This window comes from Pristis pectinata, chromosome 5, assembly GCF_009764475.1.
Source record: "Pristis pectinata isolate sPriPec2 chromosome 5, sPriPec2.1.pri, whole genome shotgun sequence".
Lineage (NCBI taxonomy): Eukaryota > Metazoa > Chordata > Chondrichthyes > Rhinopristiformes > Pristidae > Pristis > Pristis pectinata.
The window spans coordinates 87,425,878-87,450,243 of record NC_067409.1 but is presented as its reverse complement, the minus strand read 5'-3'; the positions used below and the strand labels follow the sequence as shown (position 1 = coordinate 87,450,243).

At 41.0% G+C, this 24,366-nt stretch overlaps 1 protein-coding gene across 4 annotated transcripts in view; it reads right to left on the bottom strand.

Annotated features, from left to right (window-relative positions):
* slc12a7b (solute carrier family 12 member 7b) overlaps positions 1 to 24,366 on the bottom strand; it is a 190,476-nt gene that overhangs the window by 88,153 nt on the left and 77,957 nt on the right. The window contains exon 1 of one of the 4 annotated variants that reach the window (XM_052015431.1): positions 23,290 to 23,488. The exons of the other annotated variants lie outside the window; for them this stretch is intronic. Coding sequence (XP_051871391.1) covers positions 23,290 to 23,296 — 7 coding nt within the window. The 5' untranslated portion in view covers positions 23,297 to 23,488. Of the gene's footprint in view, positions 1 to 23,289; positions 23,489 to 24,366 lie in introns of those variants that run through there. 4 annotated transcript variants of the gene reach the window in all.

Genomic DNA, 24,366 nt, shown 5'->3' with positions numbered 1-24,366 from the left:
CATCTCAGAGGATCCATCTTGGGCCCAACACATCGATGCAATCACGAAGGTGGTACAGCAGCTCCTCTACCTAATTAGGAGTTTGAGGAGATTTGGTATGTCACCAAAGACTCTTACAAATTTCTACAGATGTACAGTGGAGAGCATTCTGACTTGTTGCATCACCTCCTGGTATGGAGGCTCCAATTTGCAGGATTGAAAGAGGTCGCAGAGGGTTGTAGATACGGCCAGCTCCATCATGAGCACAAGCCCCCCGCCATCGAAGACATCTTCAAGAGGCGGTGTCTCAAGAAGGCCGCACCCATCATTAAGGACCCTCACCATCTGGGACATGCCCTCTTCGCGTTACTACCAGAGGTGCTGATACAGGAGCCTGAAGCCCTGCAGTCAACATTTCAGGAACAGCTTCTTCCCCTCTGCCATCAGATTTCTGAACTGTCCATGAACACTACCTCATTATTCCTCTTTCGCACTATTTATTTATTTTTGCAACTTATAGTAATTTTTATGTCTTGCACTGTACTGCTGCCTCAAAACAACAAATTTCACAACATGTCAGTGATAATAAACCTGATTCTGATCCAGTCTGTGGAAGCACAACCTTCTAATGCTGCAGGAATCATTCTCAAATTTCCTCACTCTCACCAGTCAAAGAAATATTTAAGTATAATTCATAGCAATTAAACTGTGGGAATTTCAACAATCACTGATTGTATTTATGTAACACTGTTAATATGAGAGATATTTGAAAATGCATCATAAGAGTGCAATCAAATAAAAATGTTGGCTCTGCACCACAGTAGGGGATATATTTCAATTGAGACAAGACTGAAGATGCTGGAATCTGGAGCAACACATAAAACATTGGAGGAACTCAACGTGTCAGGCAGCATCAATGGAGAGAAATGGGCACTCCACGTTTCGGGTCTCAGTCATTCATATGGACTCAAAAGTTTAGTGAAAAAGCAGTGCTAGAGAGTGTCATGGAGGAAGAAATAAAAGAGGCAGAGAGTTTAAGGAAGGAATTATTGAACTTATGATCTTTGCAGCTGAGAATAGCCAATGATGAGTAACTAAATTCAGGGATGACCAGAAATGGAGAAGGAGAAAGATACAAGGCTGCAGAAGATTACAGAGAAAGGGAGGAATTAGACAGTTGTGCGGTACGAAAATGTTGCTTAATTTGAAGTGGTAATAAAATAAAACTGAATGTCATCAGTGTACTCGGCCAAATAGTAAAGAGAAAGCAATTTAGCCGAAAGTTGATATAGTCTCTGAAAAGCTGTGACTCTGCTTTGGGATCAAATATTTCATCGTCCTAGCAGCTTCTTGTAAATATTTAGTCCTTTTTTTTTGCAGCACCATCAGCATTTTCAGTTTCTCCCTCCAGATGAAAATGCCCCAAGGGGTACCTCGTGGTGCAACAGCTGCTGCAGCGTTCCCAATAACAAAATGATTGCTAGAGCTAACACACAAAGCTAGCATGATGAGAAATGGCTTTAAGCATCCCCATAATAAAAATGGTTCCTGTGCCTCTAATTACTTTACAGCATTAAATGGCATAGAAACAGGCCAATTGCCCCAGCAGATCGATGCCAGAGGCTATGTTCCATACAAGCCTTCTCCTAGTGCTCTTCATTCCACTTTATTTCCAGTTCAATGAAACTTCTACACAGAACATTATTGCAGTAGTATGCATGGTGTGCATGTCAATATTTCCAAAAGGAGTTCCTCTGATCACATTTACAATGGATGTTGGCTTTATGCCTCCAATTACTCCATGACCTTTAAACTACACTTCAATAAGTGTGGCAATGCCATGTAAATGTCCTGAAAGTCAAATGGGCCATTGTGACATGGATTTAAATCAGAGTATGAAAGTAGCCCAATGTGTACCTATTCTGTGCAGACTTTCACAGGACTTGCAACTGATCCAACCCAAGGTGATATTGTGCTGTTTGACACCATTACTGCTGTGTAGCTCTTATTGACTGCACTCATTAATTATTAGTTCGAACATTTCTTCGACCAGACCTCTTTACAGAAGATGACAGCAGTTTTAAATATAATTTTTGACACTTGGGAGTCCTAGCCAATAACTTATTCTTCCAAAGCTCAGACCACAGAGTCAATTATTTGTTACCTTTTCATAAGTCCTTTCCTTGTATTATGGACCACAATCTACAAACAATTCCCCATATTAAGGCTGTGACAGCATCAGAAAGGGAAGGGTGAAAACATACAAAGAAAGCATGAGAAAATAGAAGAGGAAGTACCTCATCAGTGGATGTTTAGCAATGGTGCATCTGTTTATAAAAGATTGCATGTCTGTGTAGCCACAGACATTACACAAGAGGATGGCCCTTTACTAATCTGCCCTGCTGTACAACAGTGCTTAGCAACAGTAAGAGTCCACAAAATCATGGAAAACATGAACCACTTCCTATAAAACTCAGGTGCCGCCTTTCAGTGAAGGCAGACATCATTGATGAAATTCAGTGTCTTCAGTGCACCAGTGTAGCCTTTGGCTGAGGAAGAGTATGTTTGAAGATCATTATCAAACTGGAGATAAAACTCTGGATCTATTGTGCCATAGGGCTCCGTGCTCTCCTATAAGCCTCTGAGACTTGGATTACCTTTAGCAGTCAACACAAGGCACTAGACAGAAACCACCAACACAGTCTCTGCAAAATCCTCTAAATCCACTGCAAGGTTAAATGAACCAACATCAGCATCCTCTCCCAGGCCAATATCCACAGTATTAAGTCTCTAATTACACTCAGTTAGCACCAGAGGAAAGACCATATCACTCGCATGCAGGACAATAAGAGTCCCAAAAGAGACACTCTGTCCTGAGTTCTGTCATGAAGAGGGATACAAGGTAGACAGAAGGAAAGATTCAAGGATGTTCTCAAAAGCTCCTTGAAAAAATGCAACATGCCCACTGATTACTGGGACTCCTGACCATGACCAAAGTGGAAGAGGAGCATTCAGGATGGCACTTGAAACCTCCATTCTGTGCATTGGTGGCATGCAGAAGCCCAGTGTAAACAGTAGAAGGAATACACCTTCCATCTACCCACCCATTGGTCCTGCCAAGTATCTTCTGCCTCATCTATGGAAAAGTCTGCAGGTTCCACAGAACTGGAGTGGAAGTCAAACCTGAGGGACTGTCCAAGAGACGAGATAAATATTACGCACACACAACCTTTTGATTAAAGAAAACATTTTGAGCGGTTCTGCAGTGATGGTACTATATTACATTAGCCAATAAAAAGAAAGCTTACTTTGTTCTAATGTATCACATGTGCATATCACCAACATTCAAGTAAATAAGTGTAGTGGTGATGTTACTGAACTACTAATCCTCAGAATAAAAATGTCAAATCTCACCAGTTTAAAAGAAACACATGGAAGCAGAAAGTCAGTTTCAGCAAGAGCGGGTATCAAGCCATTAAAGTATCAAAAGACCAACTATTTCACGAGTGCCTTTTAGGTATGAAAATTTACTGCTTCAGTCTGGTTTAATCTCCATGTAATTCCAGCACACCATTGAGTGAGCAGAGTCAAATTCAGTCAAGTAATTTGGCTAGCGAGGAAGCAATGCAACATCAGATACAACTCTGGATACACAGGCATTTCATCAACAGCCTGCTCAGTTTTTGGATATCTGAGAAAGTGCACATGGAATAAATATAGGAACATAAGTAGGACATTCAGTCCCTCGAGGCCCAGTTCGACCATTAATCAGATAGAAGCTAATCTGTACCCATTCTTTTTCATGTCTTTGATCTGTATTTCTCCATAGTCTAATCTAATAAAACCAAAAAATACTGGTCTGACCCACAGCACCATAGGGGAGGTCCATATTTTTACTGCCCTTGCATGCAAGAGCTTACTGACTTCATTCCTGAATGGAGCTGGTTCTGATATTATACTTGTATTCTTATGTTCCAGACCCTCAAAAAAGAAATAGTTGATACAGTCTTTATTCTATATAATCCCTTTGTTATTTTAAACATTTAGATTAAATCATTCCTTAACCTTTGAAATTCAAGGGGATACAAGCAAATGTATGCAACCCATTGCCAAGATTTAACTCTTTAGTGAGGAAAAATCTATTTCAAAGTGCTGCAAACATAAACTCACCAACATAAAACAACTGATTCAAATTTAGATTAATGTGGATTACTGGCATTTCCATCAAGTGACAGTTAAGATGCTGAAAGATGGCTTCACATGGAAAATGTTGATGTAAAATTGGAAAAAAGAGCAAAAGGAATCTGACATCAGACTACAACAAAGTAAATTTAGCAGCAACTTTAACTCAGAGTCAGAAGGTTGTGGATCAAATCCCAATTTGGTCTGATACATAAAGGATACTTGAAGCAGAGTCTTTGAATATGCAATGCAGAGGTGAGTTGATAAGCAAGGGAGTGAAAGGTTATAGAGGATAGACAAGAGTATGGAATTGAGGTTACAGTAGGATCAGCTGTGATCTTATAAACTGATAGGGCAGACATGAAGGGCCTGGTGGCCTACTCCTGCTCACTAAGTGAACACAGCACATTGCTTGACAAACTCATCTTTCAGATGCAATGTTAAACTGCTGAAGTGAACGAGAAGGCACCATTGCCAATCTAACTGCTCCAATTTCTGCTCCCTATTCTTCCTTTACAGATAGTGAATCCTTGTAATAATACTACCACACTCTTTTCTTCGAAGCAATGCCGAGTTGATATCTATTGAGCTGTAAATCAGCCAGTTCAGCACACCCTCAGTATTAGTTGAGATTATGTATTCAAGCATGTGGAATGGGGTTTCAACCCATGACCTTCAAATCAAAAAGAAATCTGATTAGTATCATTTACCCTGTCTCAAAGTTCACCACAATGCAATATTTGCTGATTTGTACCTACACGAAGACCCAAAAGGGAATCAAAAGATGCACTTGAAATGTCAAAACAAGAGGCAGCAGGAAAGTGTCTCTGTGTCAATAACAGCTCTACAGTCTACCTTGTATATAACATTTTTCAAATGAATAATAAATGTTCGTAATGAGTTTCTAATGGAGGTTATATTTGGCCTGGACCTTACTCTAGACTGCATTGGTTAACATGACCAGATCACTGTAATACTGGACATTATATGTAGATTATTATTCCAAGCAGCTTTAATAAAATTAAGATTTTATATTTTTAAATATTTCTGTTATGACAAATATCCAGTTTTCTTAAATCATACCCTAGTTGGTTATTTGAAAATTTTAAACTGCCTCCCTCCTGGGATAATTATTTTTTTAAAAACAACTTCCTAGAACTTGCATATCTGACCACATTAAAAGAAAACAAATAGAATCAATTGTGATGTCTTCGCATATTTAAAAAAAAGGTACATTCAAACTCATCTCCAGCTTCTCAAACTATATCATGTTTAAACTTGGAAAAAATTAGGAGTGGTATTGTTGATCCTTCGCTTAAATTTGAGGAAGTTTGGAGTCCATTTATTCAATATTTTCACATGATATAGATCCCCTTATAACAACCTTTTGATTTAGAGGAACAGAGTTGACGACATAATATTGCTCTGTTTCTATTGAAAAATTTTAGTCCAGTTTTTTTTTTAAATTTTTTTTCTTTAGCTTAGTTTGGTTTGATATATTGTTTATAATTTTTCTCAATGTTTTGGGGATTTTTTTTTCTCTCTTTTATATTTTATAATAAATCTTTTTCTTTTATATTATATTCATTCACTAACAGATAGTTGTATCTACAGATTTTTTTTTATACTTTATTGTTCTTTATGATTATCCATGTCATGATTGTTCTCCTGATCTCTTTGTATTACATGTATACACATTGATATATTAATCTGTATTAATTTGAAAACTAATAAAAAGATTGAAAAAGAAACAAACTCATCTCCAGCAAACTTTGCAAAAGCAGCAACAGGATAGCTTCATGTTGATATCTTAGCTGATACCGTATCTTAGTCCTCAATATCAGCTTTTAAAAATTTAGCCATTGGCTCAAATGTAGACAAAGACAAGATCCCTTATATCAGCTATTAATGTGCATGGCTACTTCATTTTAAATTTGAAGTCATTTTAAATTTGAAGAGATCAGTGGAATCTGAACATAATATTTTTGTTTTCTAATTACTATTTTTGCTGGCTCAAGAATGAATGACTTTGCACTTTTAATTTACTGAGCTGCAACACCGTTCAACTTTTCAAACATATATACATTCACACAGTATAGAAACATGCATGTTAACACGCAGACATTTTCCATTAACAACCTCTAGTTGTAAACTAATTCAACAATATAACAAAGGAATTTGCATTTATCTTTTGAATTCGCGCATCTCGCTTGATAATGTTGTGGATTGATTGCGGTTGGAAATATTTTTAAGGGATACGATTCAAACCATACGGCATGAAGGACGCAAAATATATAAATAAATGTGTCTCATGCCAAGTCACACCGAATACCTTCAACTTTGAAAGCATTTTGTCATGTGTAATGCTCTTTCTTCTCTGTAGCACCTCACTGTCCTTCTGTGGTGCATTGAAACATTAGTTTGCCAACATTTCCTTCAAGGGACTTCCTGAAATGTGGATATGCTCCCAAAACTCCTATCCCACCCTTTGCTTCCAATTAGATCAAAAGGAAATATGTATCATTAAAACTGGAAGCAATTTTATTTGTGCAGAGCAACAGGAAAAGTGGTTAAATTATTGGACTGGCACTGGTTAACAAGAAGCCTGGACAAACTACCCCTCCTTTCATGTCAAGAAATTCAAATTCAGTTAATTAAATAAACTGGATTTTAAAGAAAATACACAAATCAGTGAAAGACACCAAACTACTCGATAGTCATAAAGAGCCACCAAGTTTGTAAGCGTCCTCTGGGGAAAGAAATCTGCTGCCCCTACCCTGTCTGACCTTTACACCACTCAAAACCCAAGCAACATGGTCGATTCTTAATAGCCCTCTGAACAGCTCATAAACCAGCAAGTTCATGTCCAATTCTGAGTGATTTTTGTTTAAATCTTCCATCAGAATGATGGACATATGTTTGCTAAGTCTACGCATTTCCCCAAGGCCCACTCACTGTCTCCATATGCCAAGGACCACGGAGTGAGAGTCCGTGCCAGATAATGCCAGCCTGTGCTCCTCCCCCAACCTTATTATTCTGGCTTCTGCCCTCTTCCTTTCCGGTCCTGATGAAGGGTCTCGACCCGAAACGTTGACTGTTCATTTCCCTTCATAGATGCTGCCTGACCTGCTGAGTTCCTCCAGTGTTTTGTGTGTGTGTAACACCAGCAATGAGTCTGTTTCTCAAATTTGACACTAATTCAGAGAACCTAAAAATTAAGTAATAAACAAATAAATAAAATCCTATTAAGACTTCTTGAGGAAAAATTCCAATTTAAATACCATCAACTTAAAATCAAACAGTGAGCTTTTGTCTCTGGACCTAGTTCAATTGACTTCATTCTGAACACTCAACAGCTTGGACCTCTGAAAGAGAATAATGGGGAGACATATTTACTAAAAAGAAAATCATGGTGATCATAGCAGATGATCGTTGTTTTTCCTTTTTTTTTTGAAAACAACAACGTGGCATCAAAATCTACACATTGCTTCCTCCGAATTTATTCCATCCGTTCCTCTTCACAACCCCAGCAAATGTTAAATGAAACATTGGATTTATGGGGCTAAGTTTTTTTAAAGAAAGCAGTGCTTAAAAAATGATCAGATGATTAACCACTTTTATGCAGAAAAAAATTAATACAAAACCAAAGAGTTTTTCCATTTAATGATCAGAAATGGAAAATTCCATTTTGCACTCACTCAAAAGTAATAGGAAAGATTTCAAACTCAAAATTGTTCCATGGGAGTTGATCCCAGATGTTCACAGCTCCTCTGTGGAAAATTTCTAGAATCCTGTCTCATTAATTAAGGCTTATTATTTTTGGGCTCCTATCTGTTTGATCTGTCATTACTAGAAGCACACAGCACCAATATCTTTAGGGAGAAGGCAGTCACAGTTCATCCCAGTCTGAAAAACTAGATTATAGACTGATGAAATGGCATGAACAAGTTTAAAATCAGATTCAACTAGAACACGCTGTATACAATAATGAAAACATAAAAGTCACATGTAATCTGTGAAAGATGTGGAAGAAAATATCCACTTACAAGCAAAGAGAATAGAACTTTGTACAGCAGTTTAAAATGAAAGAAAAGTGAAACTTCAGCAAGTAACTTGTATTTAGAAGTCATAACAAGAAAATCATACTTCATGACATTCTGATTATTGTTTAAACGCATCATCTGAATTCTTCTAAAAATAGAAATTCTGCCTGGGGAGAAACTAGTTTCTGCATTATTTCACTAAAGGTGTAAATATCTTAGCCTAATGACAAAGCACAGCATTAATACAACAGGGACAGAATATGTGCTGTTGACAGGTGAAGAGCTACAACAGATGGTATTCTTGCAAACAAAATAGTGGTTTACTTCAAAATATAGTCTTCTCTTGATAATTAAAAGTTTTATTGTAATTGGACTTCCTGTTTCAAGTAACTAATGTTGCCTGAAAGTTGATTTTACTTTAAGTAAAAAAGAGTCATTGCTTTGTGTACAGCTGTTGTCACTCATGAGGGTATTTCTTTACTCTTGCACAGTTGCAGTCCAAAATGTTGATAAGCACTGAGTTACTTTGTTAATTAATTTCAATTCATTAAAAGGATTTGGGCATCAGTATGAAGGCTGATACTGGGCCATACTGGCCCTGATTAGAACTGAGGGGCATTTTAGATGGCAGTTAAGTGGACCACATTGGGAATCCTGTCATTTATTTAGGCTAAACTTTAAAATACAGCAAGTTTGTGCAAAGAGCATAAGGGAATGTTGGAGATGGAATTATTAAAACTTATTAGACAACTTCCACGATGGTCATTCAGTAAAGTTAACATTATTAGTACAGGTCTTAACTATCTATTAATGTGCCAATATGGGGTCAGATCTCTCCTGGTCTGCAATCAGATGCATGTGAACCAGTGCAGCCTGATCTATGGTTAGGTTGCCAGTAAGTAAACCAGTTCCCCTATCAAGTGGGCAAGATAAACTCCACGTGAGTCAACAACCATCTGAACCACGAGTCACTTTACCCAAGCAAGCACCTTTGATGCAACGCAACTCAAGCAGCCTAATGTTGGATCAACTGAGGCCTGGGTCAGTTATGCCAGCCAGACATAAGAGGAAGATTATTGAAGCATCTGTGGGGTTCCAGCTTTCATAGGAGCCTGGGGACCAACAAGTTCACTTTAATAATATGAGTCCTTTCAGTGGCACCTTGTGAAGACCAATTCAGTTGAAAAAATAGTTGAATAAAAGGTCTATGATTCTGTCAATCAAAAACTTCATAAATGCTGGAAATCTGAAACAAAACCAGAAAATTCTGGAAACACTCAGCTTGTCAGGTAGCATCTCAAATTGTACTGTTGACCTGCTAAGTCTCCAGCTTTTTTTGTTTTTGTATTCTGTCAGATTGTCTTTAAAAGCTGAATGATTCCCTTATGCTCTCTACACAAACTTGCTGTATTTTAAAGTTTAACCTAAATCAATGACAGGATTCCCAATGTGGTCCACTGAACTGCGATCTAAAATGCCCCTCAGTTCTAATCAGGGCCACTATGGCAAATAAATATCAGCTTTCATACTGATGCCCAAGTCCTTTTAATGAATTGAAATTAATTAGCAAAGTAACTCAAAATTTTGGACTGCAACAGTGCAAGAGTAAAGAAATACCCCCGTGAATGACAACAGCTGCACACAAAGCAATGTCTCTATTTTCCTTAAAGCAAAATCAACTTTCAGGCAATATCAGTTACTTGAAACAGGAAGTCCAATTACAGTGAAACTCTTTAAAAAAAACAGTATCTGATTGTTTCGAAATCCCAATGGTTCTGCACCTGGCTCACCAAGTTCTGTTCCCCATACACCCTTTAAATTTCCAGTTTTTTTTTGTTTCCTGCACTCCTTTTAAACTTAGACATAAGAGAGACTGCTGATGCTGGAAATCTGGAGCAATACACAAAATGTTGGAGGAACCCAGCAGTTCAGGCAGCATCTACGGAGGGATGTAGACAGTCAATGTTTTGGGTCGAGACCCGCTGAGTTCCTCCAGCATTTTGCATGTTGCTTCTGTTAAATTCAGCAGGTTCTATTTCCCACACTCTCTTTAAATGTACCAGGTTCATTGAAAAATTTATTATACTACCGTATAACAAGTAGTAGTGAAATAAATGTGTTGGGATATTAATAGGAGTAACATCCAATAGTCTGGAAAATCTTAGTTCAGCAAAGCTGAGGGTGGATTATTGGAGTTCTACTGCAAGTATAACTGAAAGTTTATCAACTTGGCTCATTTCTGTGCTGTGACGTAATTGTTCCCTCATGGCCCTATTCCAGTTTGAAGTGGCAAGATCAACACTTCAGATTATGCCAGGACACAACAATGAAATGCTTTTATTAATTCCAGGCAGCAGTACAACCTAGGTTTCTCACTAATAACAAACCAGAACCACATCCATTCTGAAAACGATAGCTTCAATAGGTTACTTTACCATGGCGGGGCAGGATGTCAGCCTCAGTATGATCGTGTCCTAATCAATATCAGCACAGGTTCTTTCCATCAGAGTTCACTGATTATCAGCACATCAACCCTGGACAAGGTGTTGCTCAGACTACCATACCTCTTAATTTCCCAATCCTGTAGCATAATGGGCCCACAGCAAAATCTCACTGGATATCATGACCTTGATCAGCCAATTCAGCAAAGAAAATGCTTGAAATATGCATTTGTTCCCGTATGTGCTGCTCAAACTACACAAGAGCTGCAGTTTATCAGATCTGGAAATGGAGGGGGGGGGGGGAGAAAAAAGAGGAGAAATGGGACAGATGGGAGGAGAAAGGGTGCACAGAGAAGAGCAAAAAGCAAATTGGTACTGCTAGAACCCTACAGTTATATACTTGTCCAACTACTCACAAACTTCACTTACACCCCACCCCTCCACAAAAGAATTGAGAATATAAATGTGCAAGGTTTATTGAAAAGGGTGCAGAAGGTGACAAAATATTAATTTTATAGTCTTCAGCCAAATTTATGGGAGCAAATGTCATTAAAGTTGAGTCATGGCACAACAAAAAAATGGCCTTGAGTGGCAGCTAGATGCTGTAATTGTGGCTACCTAGGGTACAAACAAAATGCTTTTTAACTTCGTATCTTGCTACCTGTAATTGGAGTTATCCAGGAATCAGGTTAGGCCTCATTAGCAATAATGTAATACAAGTCTCTTTAGAAACTATACATTAAGTCACTTATTAGCTGCTGCAGGAGCTTGTCACTTTTGAATACGCTTGCCTCAAACAGAAAATATGCATTAACCTTTGTTTTATTTATTCCTTTGTTCCCAATAATTATTTTCCAATCCATTTTATATTACAGAGCTGAGAAAGACTTCAATCAGCCTGTCCTTAGCATGCCACCTCTTCAATAGAGCTATTTAGTTGAACTCTGCAAAAAGTGTGGCATGACACTGGTGTTTTCAGAAGTTTGTAGTTATAATTAGAGAAAGCCACAACTATAACAAAAAGTGTCCTGATGCAGGGTCTCAACCCAAAACATTGACAATTCTTCTGCCTCCTCAGATGCTGCTCAACCTGCCGAGTTCCTCCAGAAGATTGTTTGTTGCTTAAAACAAAAACAATGGATATGCACAAACCCAAATTATTTCCACATGTTTTAACTCTTATTCACCTGCAATGCCATTAAACTGAATGTCCACTTCTTCAAAAGTACACAGGCTTACTGAAGTATTTGGGGATTTCCTGTGCAATTTCTCTCCATCTCTCTACTGAATATATTACTTTGCAGCTCACCATGGGAGTTAATGACAAGCACAAGGCAGCAAGTTCCTTTCATAGGTTTCAAATCATTTTTGCTTTATTCCTTCTCATAACAGCCCTCATCACCTACTAAATGCTTGAAGTCAATAGCACTGTTCCTCCTGCAACAGAGGGCAAGAAAAAACAAAACAGAAGAAAAAAAAAACCCAGCTTGTTCAAGTGGTGTGAAGAACGAGTCAATTGTATGCACCTTCCCAGATGCAGAAGTAAAAAAAATAGGGAGGACTATTTATAAATTTGTATCAAGAATGGAGGAAGAATATGATTGGTCCAGATTATTTGCTAGTTAGAGTGAAAGCCCTTAATCCACTTCAAACCATTCAATATATTTTTCTATCCAATTTTCTCCTCTGCTCTCCTGAAGACACCTATTCTTACTGGTATAAATAGTAGAAAATGCTGGAAATGCTCAGCAACTTGGTCAATATCTGTGGGAAGAGAAACAGTGTTAATGTTTCAGGCTGAAGAGTCTGACAAAGAGTATCCGACTTGAAACATTAACTCAGTTTCTCCTCCCACAGATACAGCCTGACCTGCCAAGTATTTGCAGTATTTTCTTGGATTTCCAACATCTGCAGTTTCTTGGACTTATTCTTACTGGTATAGTTACGATGGTTCTGGGAGGTCTACAGGTATGCATGATGAGGCCCGTCTTTCTGGGTGAATTTAAAGAATGGTTTTTAAAACAGCCTATTCCACTCCTCAAGGAATCTCATCCAAACCTGACCCTGTTCTCACTAATTGCACACATACTTTTCAGCAGCAACAACTGAATAGAGTACAGAAACCTGGCTTATCTTTACAATGACCTCTCATTGAACTAAAAACTACTTTCTGTCAAATAAAGCTGCTGCATCAGCAGAATCCACTGGAAAATGAGACCTTGCACATGATTCCAACATTCTGGGCCACAGATTTCTCTATTTTGATCTCCACAGCTTCTGCTTGAAGAAGTCCTATTTAATTAAATATAAATTGTCAGCTCTTGATGAGTAATAATTTAGGGGAAATGTTTATAATTCAAGACAAAAGCCGAGATTCAAATTACAGTTCTTGCATCTTCCAAAAAGAATCCTTTACAAATGACCACATGTGCCACCTGGCCTTTTCTCCTCAAAAGGAAATAGCAAAAATAAATGCATTGCTGTTACAAAATAATAATCTTCCGATCCAGAGATCATTGAATTCACATCCCTTCCATAATCCTGGTTCATCAGTACAGAACTGAGGTACTGAGAGAATGCTGCACCTTCAGAGACGTCAGCGCTCAGTGGATGCTTTCCTTTCTGGTGGATGCAAAAAAAAATCCCATTGCACTATTCAAAAAAAAGTTCTCCCTGGTGTGGAGATTAACGTTTATTCTTTAAAAAACCTAATGAAAGAGTTCATCCCATTGCTGCTTCTACAAGTTTTCCACTCGCAAATTGGCTGCCATGATTCCCAAGTTAGATCAGTGATTATGCTTCAAAATATACTTCATTGGCTGCAAATCATTTGGTCCCAAGCATTATATAACTGCAAGGGCCTAAAAATTCTTTCATGATGTGCAACTTAGCTGTGCATTACAAGAAAGAATTTAATTAAAATTCCAGTCCTGTTGGGTGTAACAAAATATTGCAGGAAGGGGGCCACACACACAAAACATGCATAGACTCTCCAATTATCATCAGCTTAATGTGCTTTTCTTAACAGAGAGCAAATTCTTCTCAACAGTGGTGTGAAATAGGCCATTACTTCAGCCTTCTTTAACATGTCACTTGTAAAAGAAATTGTAAATTGATGTTTTGATTCAATGTAGCAGTGCAATATTTGTGAATATTAAATTTCAAAACTAGTCTTGCTATGTATCTTATTATATCTTAAAATGAAACTCCAGAAAACACAAACCGAGTGTATGTGTTTGGGGGTTGGGGGATCGACACAAAAATTGCAACACTGCACCTTTATCTTCCCCCATGCTTTTTGATGAGAAAATTGCTTTCCAGAATCTTCAGAAATCATTTCCAATGTCTCTTGCCAGTCAAACCAATAAGTGCCACCTCTGAGCTTTAATAGCTTCATCCTTAATCCAACTTAAGCTGTGTCCAGTTTGAGATCTCCATCTCCCCGGAGCTTGAATTAAATCCTCCATCCCTTCCTCTGCGTAAGCCATCTCCAAGAGGTTTAATTTCCTATCAATTTTCCCTTAAATGCTTAACTTCAGTAAAACTGAACTCTACCAAAGCTGTGAATGCTGATACCACATATATAAGGCATTTATTAATCAACTCCCTGAAGAGAAGACAAGAAAAAGCAAGTCACCTAGTGGTTTCTAAATTTTTATGGTCTGACTTGCATTAAAAAAAGAGTAATCTGCTATGGTCTGGAAAATGATTCCCACAGGGCTGAGAGGTGGTAACTAGAAAATACAGATTTATCACATTTGGCAAAAAAAAATCCATTTGGGATCTAAAACTCCTCTCGTGCAATGAGTTACACAGATCTAGAATGTTCTGCCTGAAAAAGTGGTGCAAGCAAACAATGGCAACTGTCAAGTGGGAACTGAATAAATACTGGAAGAGAGAAATTTGCAGGGTTATATGGAAGTGGGATTGTTCAGATGTCCCTTTCAAAGAGCTGTCACAGGCACAATGAGCCAAACTACCTTTCACCGTGCACAATACCTTAGGACAAGCACAGTGCTGATCAATTTGATGATAGAAGATTGACATTTGAAGAATGATGGAACAGAAAGGGTTCGATTAAACAAACTGTTCTTCCTCGGTCTCAATTTTCCATGAAGTTAACATCAAGGCGAACATCCAATTTCCTACTTTCAATTCACTAATGAAATCCTTCAACTTTTTATAATCCTCATGTCTTGACTACTTTTTTGCAACTTTGATTATGGCCTTGCAATTCTTGATAAAAGAATGTCATCCAAAATCTAAGAAAATCATTCTGTTAAATACTATAACTAAATTTTATTTCAGAAATAGAATCTTGGGTAAACCATGAAGGGTTCTGAAATTTCACGATAGACCATAAGGTCTTCTTTCTGCTAAGATATAGCAGATGAGGGAGGACTGCTGAAATTTAATCACTTTATAGAACTGATCTGCAAATACAATCTAAAAAAAAATCAAAAATTGGATGGTTAGCAGTTCTCCTAAAATTTCAATGAATGTTAAAAGCAGTTGAAGGGGGGGGGGGGGGAGAGAGAGGGGGGGGGGAGGAGAGAGAGGGGGGGTGAAGAGAGAGAGAGGGGGGTGAAGAGAGAGAGGGGGGTGAAGAGAGAGAGGGGGGTGAAGAGAGAGAGGGGGGTGAAGAGAGAGAGGGGGTGAAGAGAGAGAGGGGGTGAAGAGAGAGAGAGGGGGGAGGAGAGAGAGGGGGTGAAGAGAGAGAGAGGGGGTGAAGAGAGAGAGGGGGGGTGAAGAGAGAGAGGGGGGGAAGAGAGAGAGGGGGGGAAGAGAGAGAGGGGGGGGAGAGAGAGAGGGGGGGAAGAGAGAGAGGGGGGGAAGAGAGAGAGGGCGGGAAGAGAGAGAGGGGGGGGAAGATAGAGAGGGGTGGGAAAAGAGCGGGGGGGGGAATAGAGAGGGGGGGTAAGAGAGAGAGGGGGGGAAGAGAGAGAGGGGGGGAAGAGAGAGAGGGGGGGAAGAGAGAGAGGGGGGGAAGAGAGAGAGGGGGGGAAGAGAGAGAGGGGGGGAAGAGAGAGAGGGGGGGAAGAGAGAGAGGGGGGGAAGAGAGAGAGGGGGGGAAGAGAGAGAGGGGGGGAAGAGAGAGAGGGGGGGAAGAGAGAGAGGGGGGAGAGAGAGAGGGGGGAAGAGAGAGAGGGGGGAAGAGAGAGGGGGGGGAGAGAGAGAGGGGGGGAAGAGAGAGAGGGGGGGAAGAGAGAGAGGGGGGGAAGAGAGAGAGGGGGGGAAGAGAGAGAGAGGGGGGAAGAGAGAGAGGGGGGAAGAGAGAGGGGGGGGAAGAGAGAGTGGGGGGGGAAGAGAGAGTGGGGGGGAAGAGAGAGAGGGGGGGGGGAAGAGAGAGAGGGGGGGGAAGAGAGAGAGGGGGGGAAGAGAGAGAGGGGGGGGAAGAGAGAGAGGGGGGGAGAGAGAGAGGGGGGGGAAGAGAGAGAGGGGGGAAGAGAGAGAGGGGGGGAAGAGAGAGAGGGGGGGAAGAGAGAGAGGGGGGGAAGAGAGAGAGGGGGGGCAGAGAGAGAGGGGGGGAGAGAGAGAGGGGGGGGAAGAGAGAGAGGGGGGGGAGAGAGAGAGGGGGGAAGCGAGAGAGGGGGGGAAGAGAGAGAGGGGGGAAGAGAGAGAGGGGGGAAGAGAGAGAGGGGGGGAAGAGAGAGAGGGGGGAAGAGAGAGAGGGGGGAAGAGAGAGAGGGGGGAAGAGAGAGAGGGGGGAAGAGAGAGAGGGGGGAAGAGAGAGAGGGGGGGAAGAGAGAGAGGGTGGGAAGAGAGAGAGGGGGGAAGAGAGAGAGGGGGGGAAGAGAGAGAGGGGGGGACGAGAGAGAGGGGGGGGAAGAGAGAGAGGGGGGGAAGAGAGAGAGGGGGGGAAGAGAGAGAGGGGGGGAAGAGAGAGAGGGGGGGAAGAGAGAGTGGGGGGGAAGAGAGAGAGGGGGGAAGAGAGAGAGGGGGGGAAGAGAGAGAGGGGGGGGAAGTGAGAGAGGGGGGCAGAGAGGGAGGGGGGGAAGAGAGAGAGGGGGGGAAGAGAGAGAGGGGGGAAGAGAGAGAGGGGGGAAGAGAGAGAGGGGGGAAGAGAGAGAGGGGGGAAGAGAGAGAGGGGGGAAGAGAGAGAGGGGGGAAGAGAGAGAGGGGGGAAGAGAGAGAGGGGGGAAGAGAGAGAGGGGGGAAGAGAGAGAGGGGGGAAGAGAGAGAGGGGGGAAGAGAGAGAGGGGGGAAGAGAGAGAGGGGGGAAGAGAGAGAGGGGGGAAGAGAGAGAGGGGGGAAGAGAGAGAGGGGGGGAAGAGAGAGAGGGGGGAAGAGAGAGAGGGGGGAAGAGAGAGAGAGAGGGGAAGAGAGAGAGAGGGGAAGAGAGAGAGAGGGGTAGAGAGAGAGGGGGGCAGAGAGAGAGGGGGGAAGAGAGAGAGGGGGGAAGAGAGAGAGGGGGGAAGAGAGAGAGGGGGGAAGAGAGAGAGGGGGGAAGAGAGAGAGGGGGAAGAGAGAGAGGGGGGAAGAGAGAGAGGGGGGAAGAGGGAGAGGGGGGAAGAGAGAGAGGGGGGGAAGAGCGAGAGGGGGGGGAGAGAGAGAGGGGGGGAAGAGAGAGAGGGGGGAAGAGAGAGAGGGGGGGAAGAGAGAGAGGGGGGGAAGAGAGAGAGGGGGGGAAGAGAGAGGGGGGGGGAAGAGAGAGCGGGGGGAAGAGAGAGGGGGGGAAGAGAGAGGGGGGAAGAGAGAGGGGGGCAGAGAGAGGGGGGGAAGAGAGAGGGGGGGAAGAGAGAGGGGGGGAAAGAGAGAGGGGGGGAAGAGAGAGGGGGGGGAGAGAGAGGGGGGGAAGAGAGAGGGGGGGAAGAGAGAGGGGGGAAGAGAGAGGGGGGAAGAGAGAGGGGGGAAGAGAGAGGGGGGGAAGAGAGAGTGGGGGCAGAGAGAGGGGGGAAGAGAGAGAGGGGGGGAACAGAGAGAGGGGGGAACAGAGAGAGGGGGGGAACAGAGAGAGAGGGGGAACAGAGAGAGGGGGGGGAAGAGAGAGAGGGGGGGAAGAGAGTGAGGGGGGGAAGAGAGAGAGAGAGGGGGGGAAGAGAGAGAGAGAGGGGGGAAGAAAGAGAGGGGGGGAAGAAAGAGAGAGAGAGAGAAAGAGACAGAAAGGGAGAGAGGGAGAGAGAGGGAGAGAAAGGGAGAGAGAAAGAAATAGTGAAAGAAAGAAAGAAAAAGAGACAAGAGAAAAAGAGGAAGAAAAAAAGAGAAAACACAATCAATCACAGACTTGCCTCACTGGTACTGAAAAGATCACAAAGGCTTTAATCTGAAATTGATTTTTACTGCAGCAAGTTGATTTTACCCTCATGACTCCAAAAAATATATAATTTTGGGTTTACAGAAGAAAACAAAAAGGCCCATACTGAGTATAAAAAGAAAATGCAGTCAGATTCTGACTCATTCTGTAGTCTCAGACTCACCCAGGCTGGAACAACCTTCCCCATCATTCTGTTCATTCATGTCGGGCGTCTATTGTTCCTTCTCAACGTGCCGTGGAAAAGCAGTGAGAGGTGACAAGTGCCTGCCTGTCTCCGGGGGGGGGGGGGGGGGGGGAGAGCAGAACCTCGTGTCTAATCCACTATCTCTGGGTGAGGAGCAGCGAGGCGAGTCATCCAGGGAGTACGCAGTTTAAACCCACAGCATGGGGCAGAGCTGCAGTGCAGCAACGGTTACATTCTCCGATAGAAATAAGGTTCAGAACCTCTTTGAGTGTAATAATAACCTGCAAACCAAGGTAACTTGGGACAGGGGGGTGGAGAGAGAATAATTAAGGGAAGAAGGAAGTATTTTAAAGCAAGAGAATTCTATTGTACCTTAACACACATTTATGCTACTGCTCTATAATTACATTTTATATCCCTTTGGCCTTACACAACTGACGTATTATAGAACTGCAATACTAGGTTATAAGATTATGCTACACTTAGAGGTTATAAGAGGATGAAGTGATTTGATCGACTGGTTATATTTTTAAAGAGCACAAATGTGTTTTGTTCCCCCAAACAAAATGAGAAATGGAAGATTAATACCCCATTTATTTTTAAGAAACAATTGAGGAAAGAACATTAAAACCACGAGCTTTCCTAAGAATGGATTATAATGAAGTATTTTAAAATACACTTATCAATTTCTGACCACCTTGTCTAAACAAAATGAGCCAAGCCACTGTCCTCGAAGAGGAGAAGCTCAAAAATGGATTGCCTTGCTAAACAACGGTGACCTTGTTGATCAGTTTTGGGTCATGCAGCTCTCCACTACATGTACCAGTTGTAAGGTCACAATCCCTTAGTGGGACGGTGATGCATGATTGAATGGTTCTAAACTAAGCATGTATTTCAAATCTCTTAAGATTAATTTCAGGTTTAGGGATTTACGGCCATACCTTTCAACAAAGTCTTCCTGAAGTGTTTTCAAATGCTCATGGTTAACAACAAAGGAATCACCACTAAATTAACAATTATAGTGAGGTATCCTGAGCTAAATTATATAGATGCGCAAAATGGCCCATAACTGGAGCAGAGGTGCTTTCCAAGAGAAAAGGGTAGGATTGCTCTTTCCCTTCTTCTGCCCAGAATTCTCCCTTCTGGAGGAAGCTCCTTGCCAGGACAAGGTTTCACAGGAAGTAGGAATTACTCAGGGTGAAATCTTTACAGTGCAAAAACACTGGGTACTTTCATGCAACGGTAGTGCAATGAAACAAAATCCCATCCTCACCCAATATTTATGGATGCACACTTCCAGTAGCGATCTATACATCGACACGCAAAGTCAAGCACTGTAAACCCGAGGTCCAGAAAGCAAACACTGCCCCAGCTGGATCAAACCTAACCCAAGGTATCAGTGAATTTTCATGGATTAATAAACCATAATTATGCCATAGCAATCTATTTGGCCTTAAAAATATGCAACTATTTCAAAATAAAGAATTTTAAGTATTTTGCCAAGGTCCTTATAGTTCAGCTCCTACTTTTGAAAACTAATAGAAAAATGCTTCCTGGTTTGCCATTAATGAAAATTATTTAATATGATTGGCTGCTCAGCTAAATTCTTGGCAGCACATTTGCTGTGTGAGAAGGATCCTTTAAAGTGATGCCTTACAGCAGAAGGTATTGGAAAAATAGCAGGTCTTGCCAGAAATTGCTAGATCTTTGAAAGATGTTTTTTTTTATAAACATACAAACCTGAAAAAAAGGAACAGGAGTAGGCCATTGAGTCTCTCGAGTCTGCTCTATCACTCAAGAAGATCACAGCCGTGTTTTTACTTCAGTAGCACTTCCCTGCACCAACTCCATATCCCTTGATTTCCTTCAATATCTAAAAATCTATCAACCTTTGCCTTAAATATACTCAGCAACTACTGTAAGTGTCCACACTCTCCTGCGTAGAGAATTCCAAAGATTCACCATCCGCTGGGTAAAACAAAAAATTCATCTCATCTGTCTGAATGGCCTGCCCCTTATTTTGAAACTATGTTCCTGGTTCTGGACTCCACAGCCAGGGGAGATGTCTACCCCACATCTACCCTGTCAAGCCCTGTAAGAATTTCAATTAGATCACTTTTCATTCCACTAAACTTCACTTAGTATTGGCTCAGAGTGCTTAATTTATCCTAATATGACAAATCCACCATCCCCGGAATCAATCTGGTGAACCATCACCTCCATTACTTCTTTCTTTGGTAGCAAGACTAGACCTGCACAGAATATTCCAGGCATGATCTAGCCAGTCAACTCAGGGCCCTTTACAAATCGGAGCAAGAAATCTCTTATATTCATGTTCTCTTGCAATGAAGGCCATCATACTGTTTACCCACCAAACAGCTTGCAATACCTCAATGGTAACTTTCAGTCACTTGTGAACCAGATCACTCAGACCCTCTGAATATCAAAACATTAAGGTTAATGGAAAGGACCCTTTGCTTTGCCACTGATTGCTAATTCTGGGCAATTGATTTTAGATTTAGGCACTTTTAGACACACTAGCTTCCCACGCACCAATCCACATCTTCTTCAGAAGCTCAGAATCCTAAAGCCAGTTTAATAAATAAATAGCTTAGCTCAGCTGGAGTGTCCTTGCCTCAGCAGCAGTAGTTTCTGAGTTCTATGCTACATTGCAGATCTACTCAATAGGGATTTTGCTAAAAGTGCTTGAGATTGTTGGCCTCTTGTTCAGATGGATTCAAACGACTCATGTGGGACAAAGAAACTCTTCAGGTATCCAAGGACCCAAATTTCTGAACCAATGCTACCAAAATAAGTAACCGATCATTGCTGGTATGTAAATTGGATAACACATTACTGTATCCAACAGGGAGATCAGCTCAAAAAGCAATTGACTGAATATAAGAAATGTGAGTTTCAGCATAAGAAGCTATGCAAATCAAAGTTTCAAAACATCATATTAGATACATGTAAAATATAGAATACTGCTCCAATGGGCTGCAGCAGCAGGCAGGGCAACCTTGAGGTATGTGTGCACAAATCATTGAAAGTGGCAAAACCAGGTTGAGAGAGTGGTTAATAAAGGCACATACTGCTTTGGATTTTAATAATAAAAGTGTAGAGTTTAAACTGTCATATTGATTCTTTATAAAAGACCGGCCTGGCCTCAACTAGAGTATTTTGTTCTGGTTGCAACATTATAGGAAAGATGTGAGGGCATTTGAAAGGTTTCAGAAAAAGAAAATATTCCGGGATGAGGAACTGGTTACAAGGATACATTAGAGACACTGGGACTGCTTTCTTTGTAGAAGGACAAGAGAAGATTTGATAGAAGTATGTAAAATAATGAGGGATCTGGACAGAGTGGTAATGCAAGTCTGTTCCCTCAGGAGGAGTCAGGACTAGAAGTCACAGCTACAAAATAAAGAGAATTCAGAGCAACAGGAGAGAAAAAAAACTTTTAAAAAAAAGAGCATATGATTGGAATCTCTGATTGCAGATGTGAAGGAGACAGGTTTAATTGGGCACATTAAGAAACAATTTGATAAATATATGGTGGAGAAAAATTTGCAAGGCAATGGAGAAAGGCTGGTGGGAGGAACCAGAGAGTTGTGGTAATAGAGAGCTGGTGTGGACCCAATGGCTTCCTCCTGTGATGCATCTATTCTTTGATCTTCTCCCTAGCCTAGCTAATTTTGGGAAGGCAGTGAGTCAAATTGAATCAATGCAGTCCAGGTGGTGCATACACAGCTTTTGCAAGCAGTACCAGTATTTTAGCTGAGTGACCCAGAAGGAATAATGATACATGCTCTGTGTGCAACTCAGAGTTAAGGCGTCTGCTTACACCTCATCTTTTTAGATGGTGGAGGTTGCAGATTTAAGAGGCGTTATAGAAATTTCTCTGCATCCATTCTTTTATTTGCAAAAGGGTTGCATTTCCATACCGTATTTTGTTAAGCAAATTTTCAGAAATCAAAAAGGCTGGGCAAAAAGTACCGTGGGAATTTTGGTACAGTGTATGAAGGAGAGTGGCCTGTAATTCATTATAACAATAAAATTACTTCATAACTTGAAGGCACATATCCTAAAGAGTCAACTGCACTATAAAGAAAACATTTATAAATTGAATATTTTCTTTAAAATGCTGTTGACTCATCAGAGTCTTTGGTGTACAAATTTCTTGGCTGCTCAGAGATGTCAATACAAAAGAGAGAACAAAGTCTCATCTTTCCTATAGTATTACTGAACTAAAGTCAGAACCGAATGTACTTCATATAGGGAGAACACAAGGAAGTTCTCCAGTAGATGCACTTGTTGATAGAATAGATTCTAAATACACTTCAGTGCATCCAATTTTGGTAAAAAGTATTAGTCCCACATGAGAAAGCAATTAAAAAAGCCAGGTCCTACCACCAGATACATCTAGAAACATGGTACATGTACAAGTTTCCTCTCATAGAACTCATTCATAAATCAACCCTTCAGTGTCAAATGTAAATTAAAGCAAAACTTTTTGAAACTGTCAAAAGGAAAAATGATTGACAACAAAATCATAGGTGATTGTGTGTACACTAAAACAAATTGGAAGGAAAGCACAGAAGGAAAACCGAATAAACTATGCCCTAGGAAAGACCAATTACATAATAAAGAAACAAAATTCGACAGGCAAAACTTGACAGTTTTACTTTCAAGTCCAATATGGCACTATGAGGTCAAAAGGTGCCATCTTCATAATGAAATATTAGACCGAGGCTCTGTTTTATAGATTTAAGTGAGCCCAGGATGCCAAGTACCCCAAGATCATTTAAATCCATGAGTCAAGAGTAAGGAATTCTAGTGGCCTGGTCAAGGTTTATCTGTTCATACCACAAGCAAAAAAGCCAGATTTACCAGTTCTTGGTGTTTGTGGAATCTTGCTGTGTCCAAACTGACTGCTGCATTTACCACATAATAATCAATGCAGTACAACAGCAAGAGTAAAGTGATTTGAGGCATCTTAAAAAATGTGAACGCATTATATACATGTCAATTCTGTCTTGTACCCTGCTGAAACCAAAAGAGAACATCTTCTTAAAAACTCAATATTTGTGCAGTTCCACAGCAATTTGATAGTTTCAAGAATAATCCATGTTGTTATAAATGATGGAAAGTGAATTGCATTTGATTTTTTAAGCTAGTGAAATAAGAAAAATCAAGAGGACTTACCTGCCATCGTCTCAGTATCAGGAAAATATTGCACCGACTATCACATGAGTTATACCAACAGCGTTATACCACTGCTGGATTTGAAAGTAGGGCAACTAACGCATTGCAAAGAATATCAAGCACCAGAACGCATTTTAACTCATCGTGTATTTAAACAGCTCAGGTCATTACAGTTTAAATTTTTAACCGTTGGATGAAGTGCTACAGCAGAAAAGGTATCACTTTCAGAAGCAAATGAAGAAATGGACTAAAGAAATTACCAAATACATAACATTATTATGACAACCTAATTGCGTAATTTACATGCAATAACATTGGTAAGTAATTTCCCCATAGTAGTTAAGCAAAGTTTACTGAATACTTCTGCAAAAAAGCGAATGCTTTGACAATTCTTCCTTAACTGGGCTATCATTATCTTTTTTGTATCAATTACATTTTAACCTTCCCAGGTTTTTAAACCTGTTTCCTCACTGGAACAACCTAGATGTTTATGTGTAAAAGCAGATGCATCCACATGTGCACCACTTCCTCTTATTTTGCATACCAACAGTTTACAAATTAGGATTTTTTTTCCTGTGCTTTCAAAATTTGGGCTTGCAGATAATGACACAGCTCAACAGTACATTGGAGTAAAAAGGAACATTATCGGAAACATTGCAAGTGTTCTGTTTGTTTTTTAAAGACGTGATAAGGCTGGTCAAGTCTCGCTAGATCGCACTCTCACTTTGGAAGCCAGGAGATGATAACTCCGGAAAGTTAAGCACAAAAAAAAACTAATGGACAATCCCAGTGCAGTTTTGAGGGAGTTCTCACAGCAGAGGTGCTCCGATTTGAATTCAACATCACACTGTCTTCCCCTTCAGTTCAGCTGGATACATAATATTCCAATGCATTATTCATAGAAAAGTGGCAAGTTGTCCCCAGTGGCGACGACCCCTCAACCCACATCAATGAAACAGATCAAGTGTAGCGACTCACCGTCCGAGCAAGCAAACCAGCTCGGCGGTCGGGTCGCGCATTGGAGCGGCGAGGCCCAAGATGGCATTGGGCTTTCGTCTTCCCCGAGCGACGGGGAGA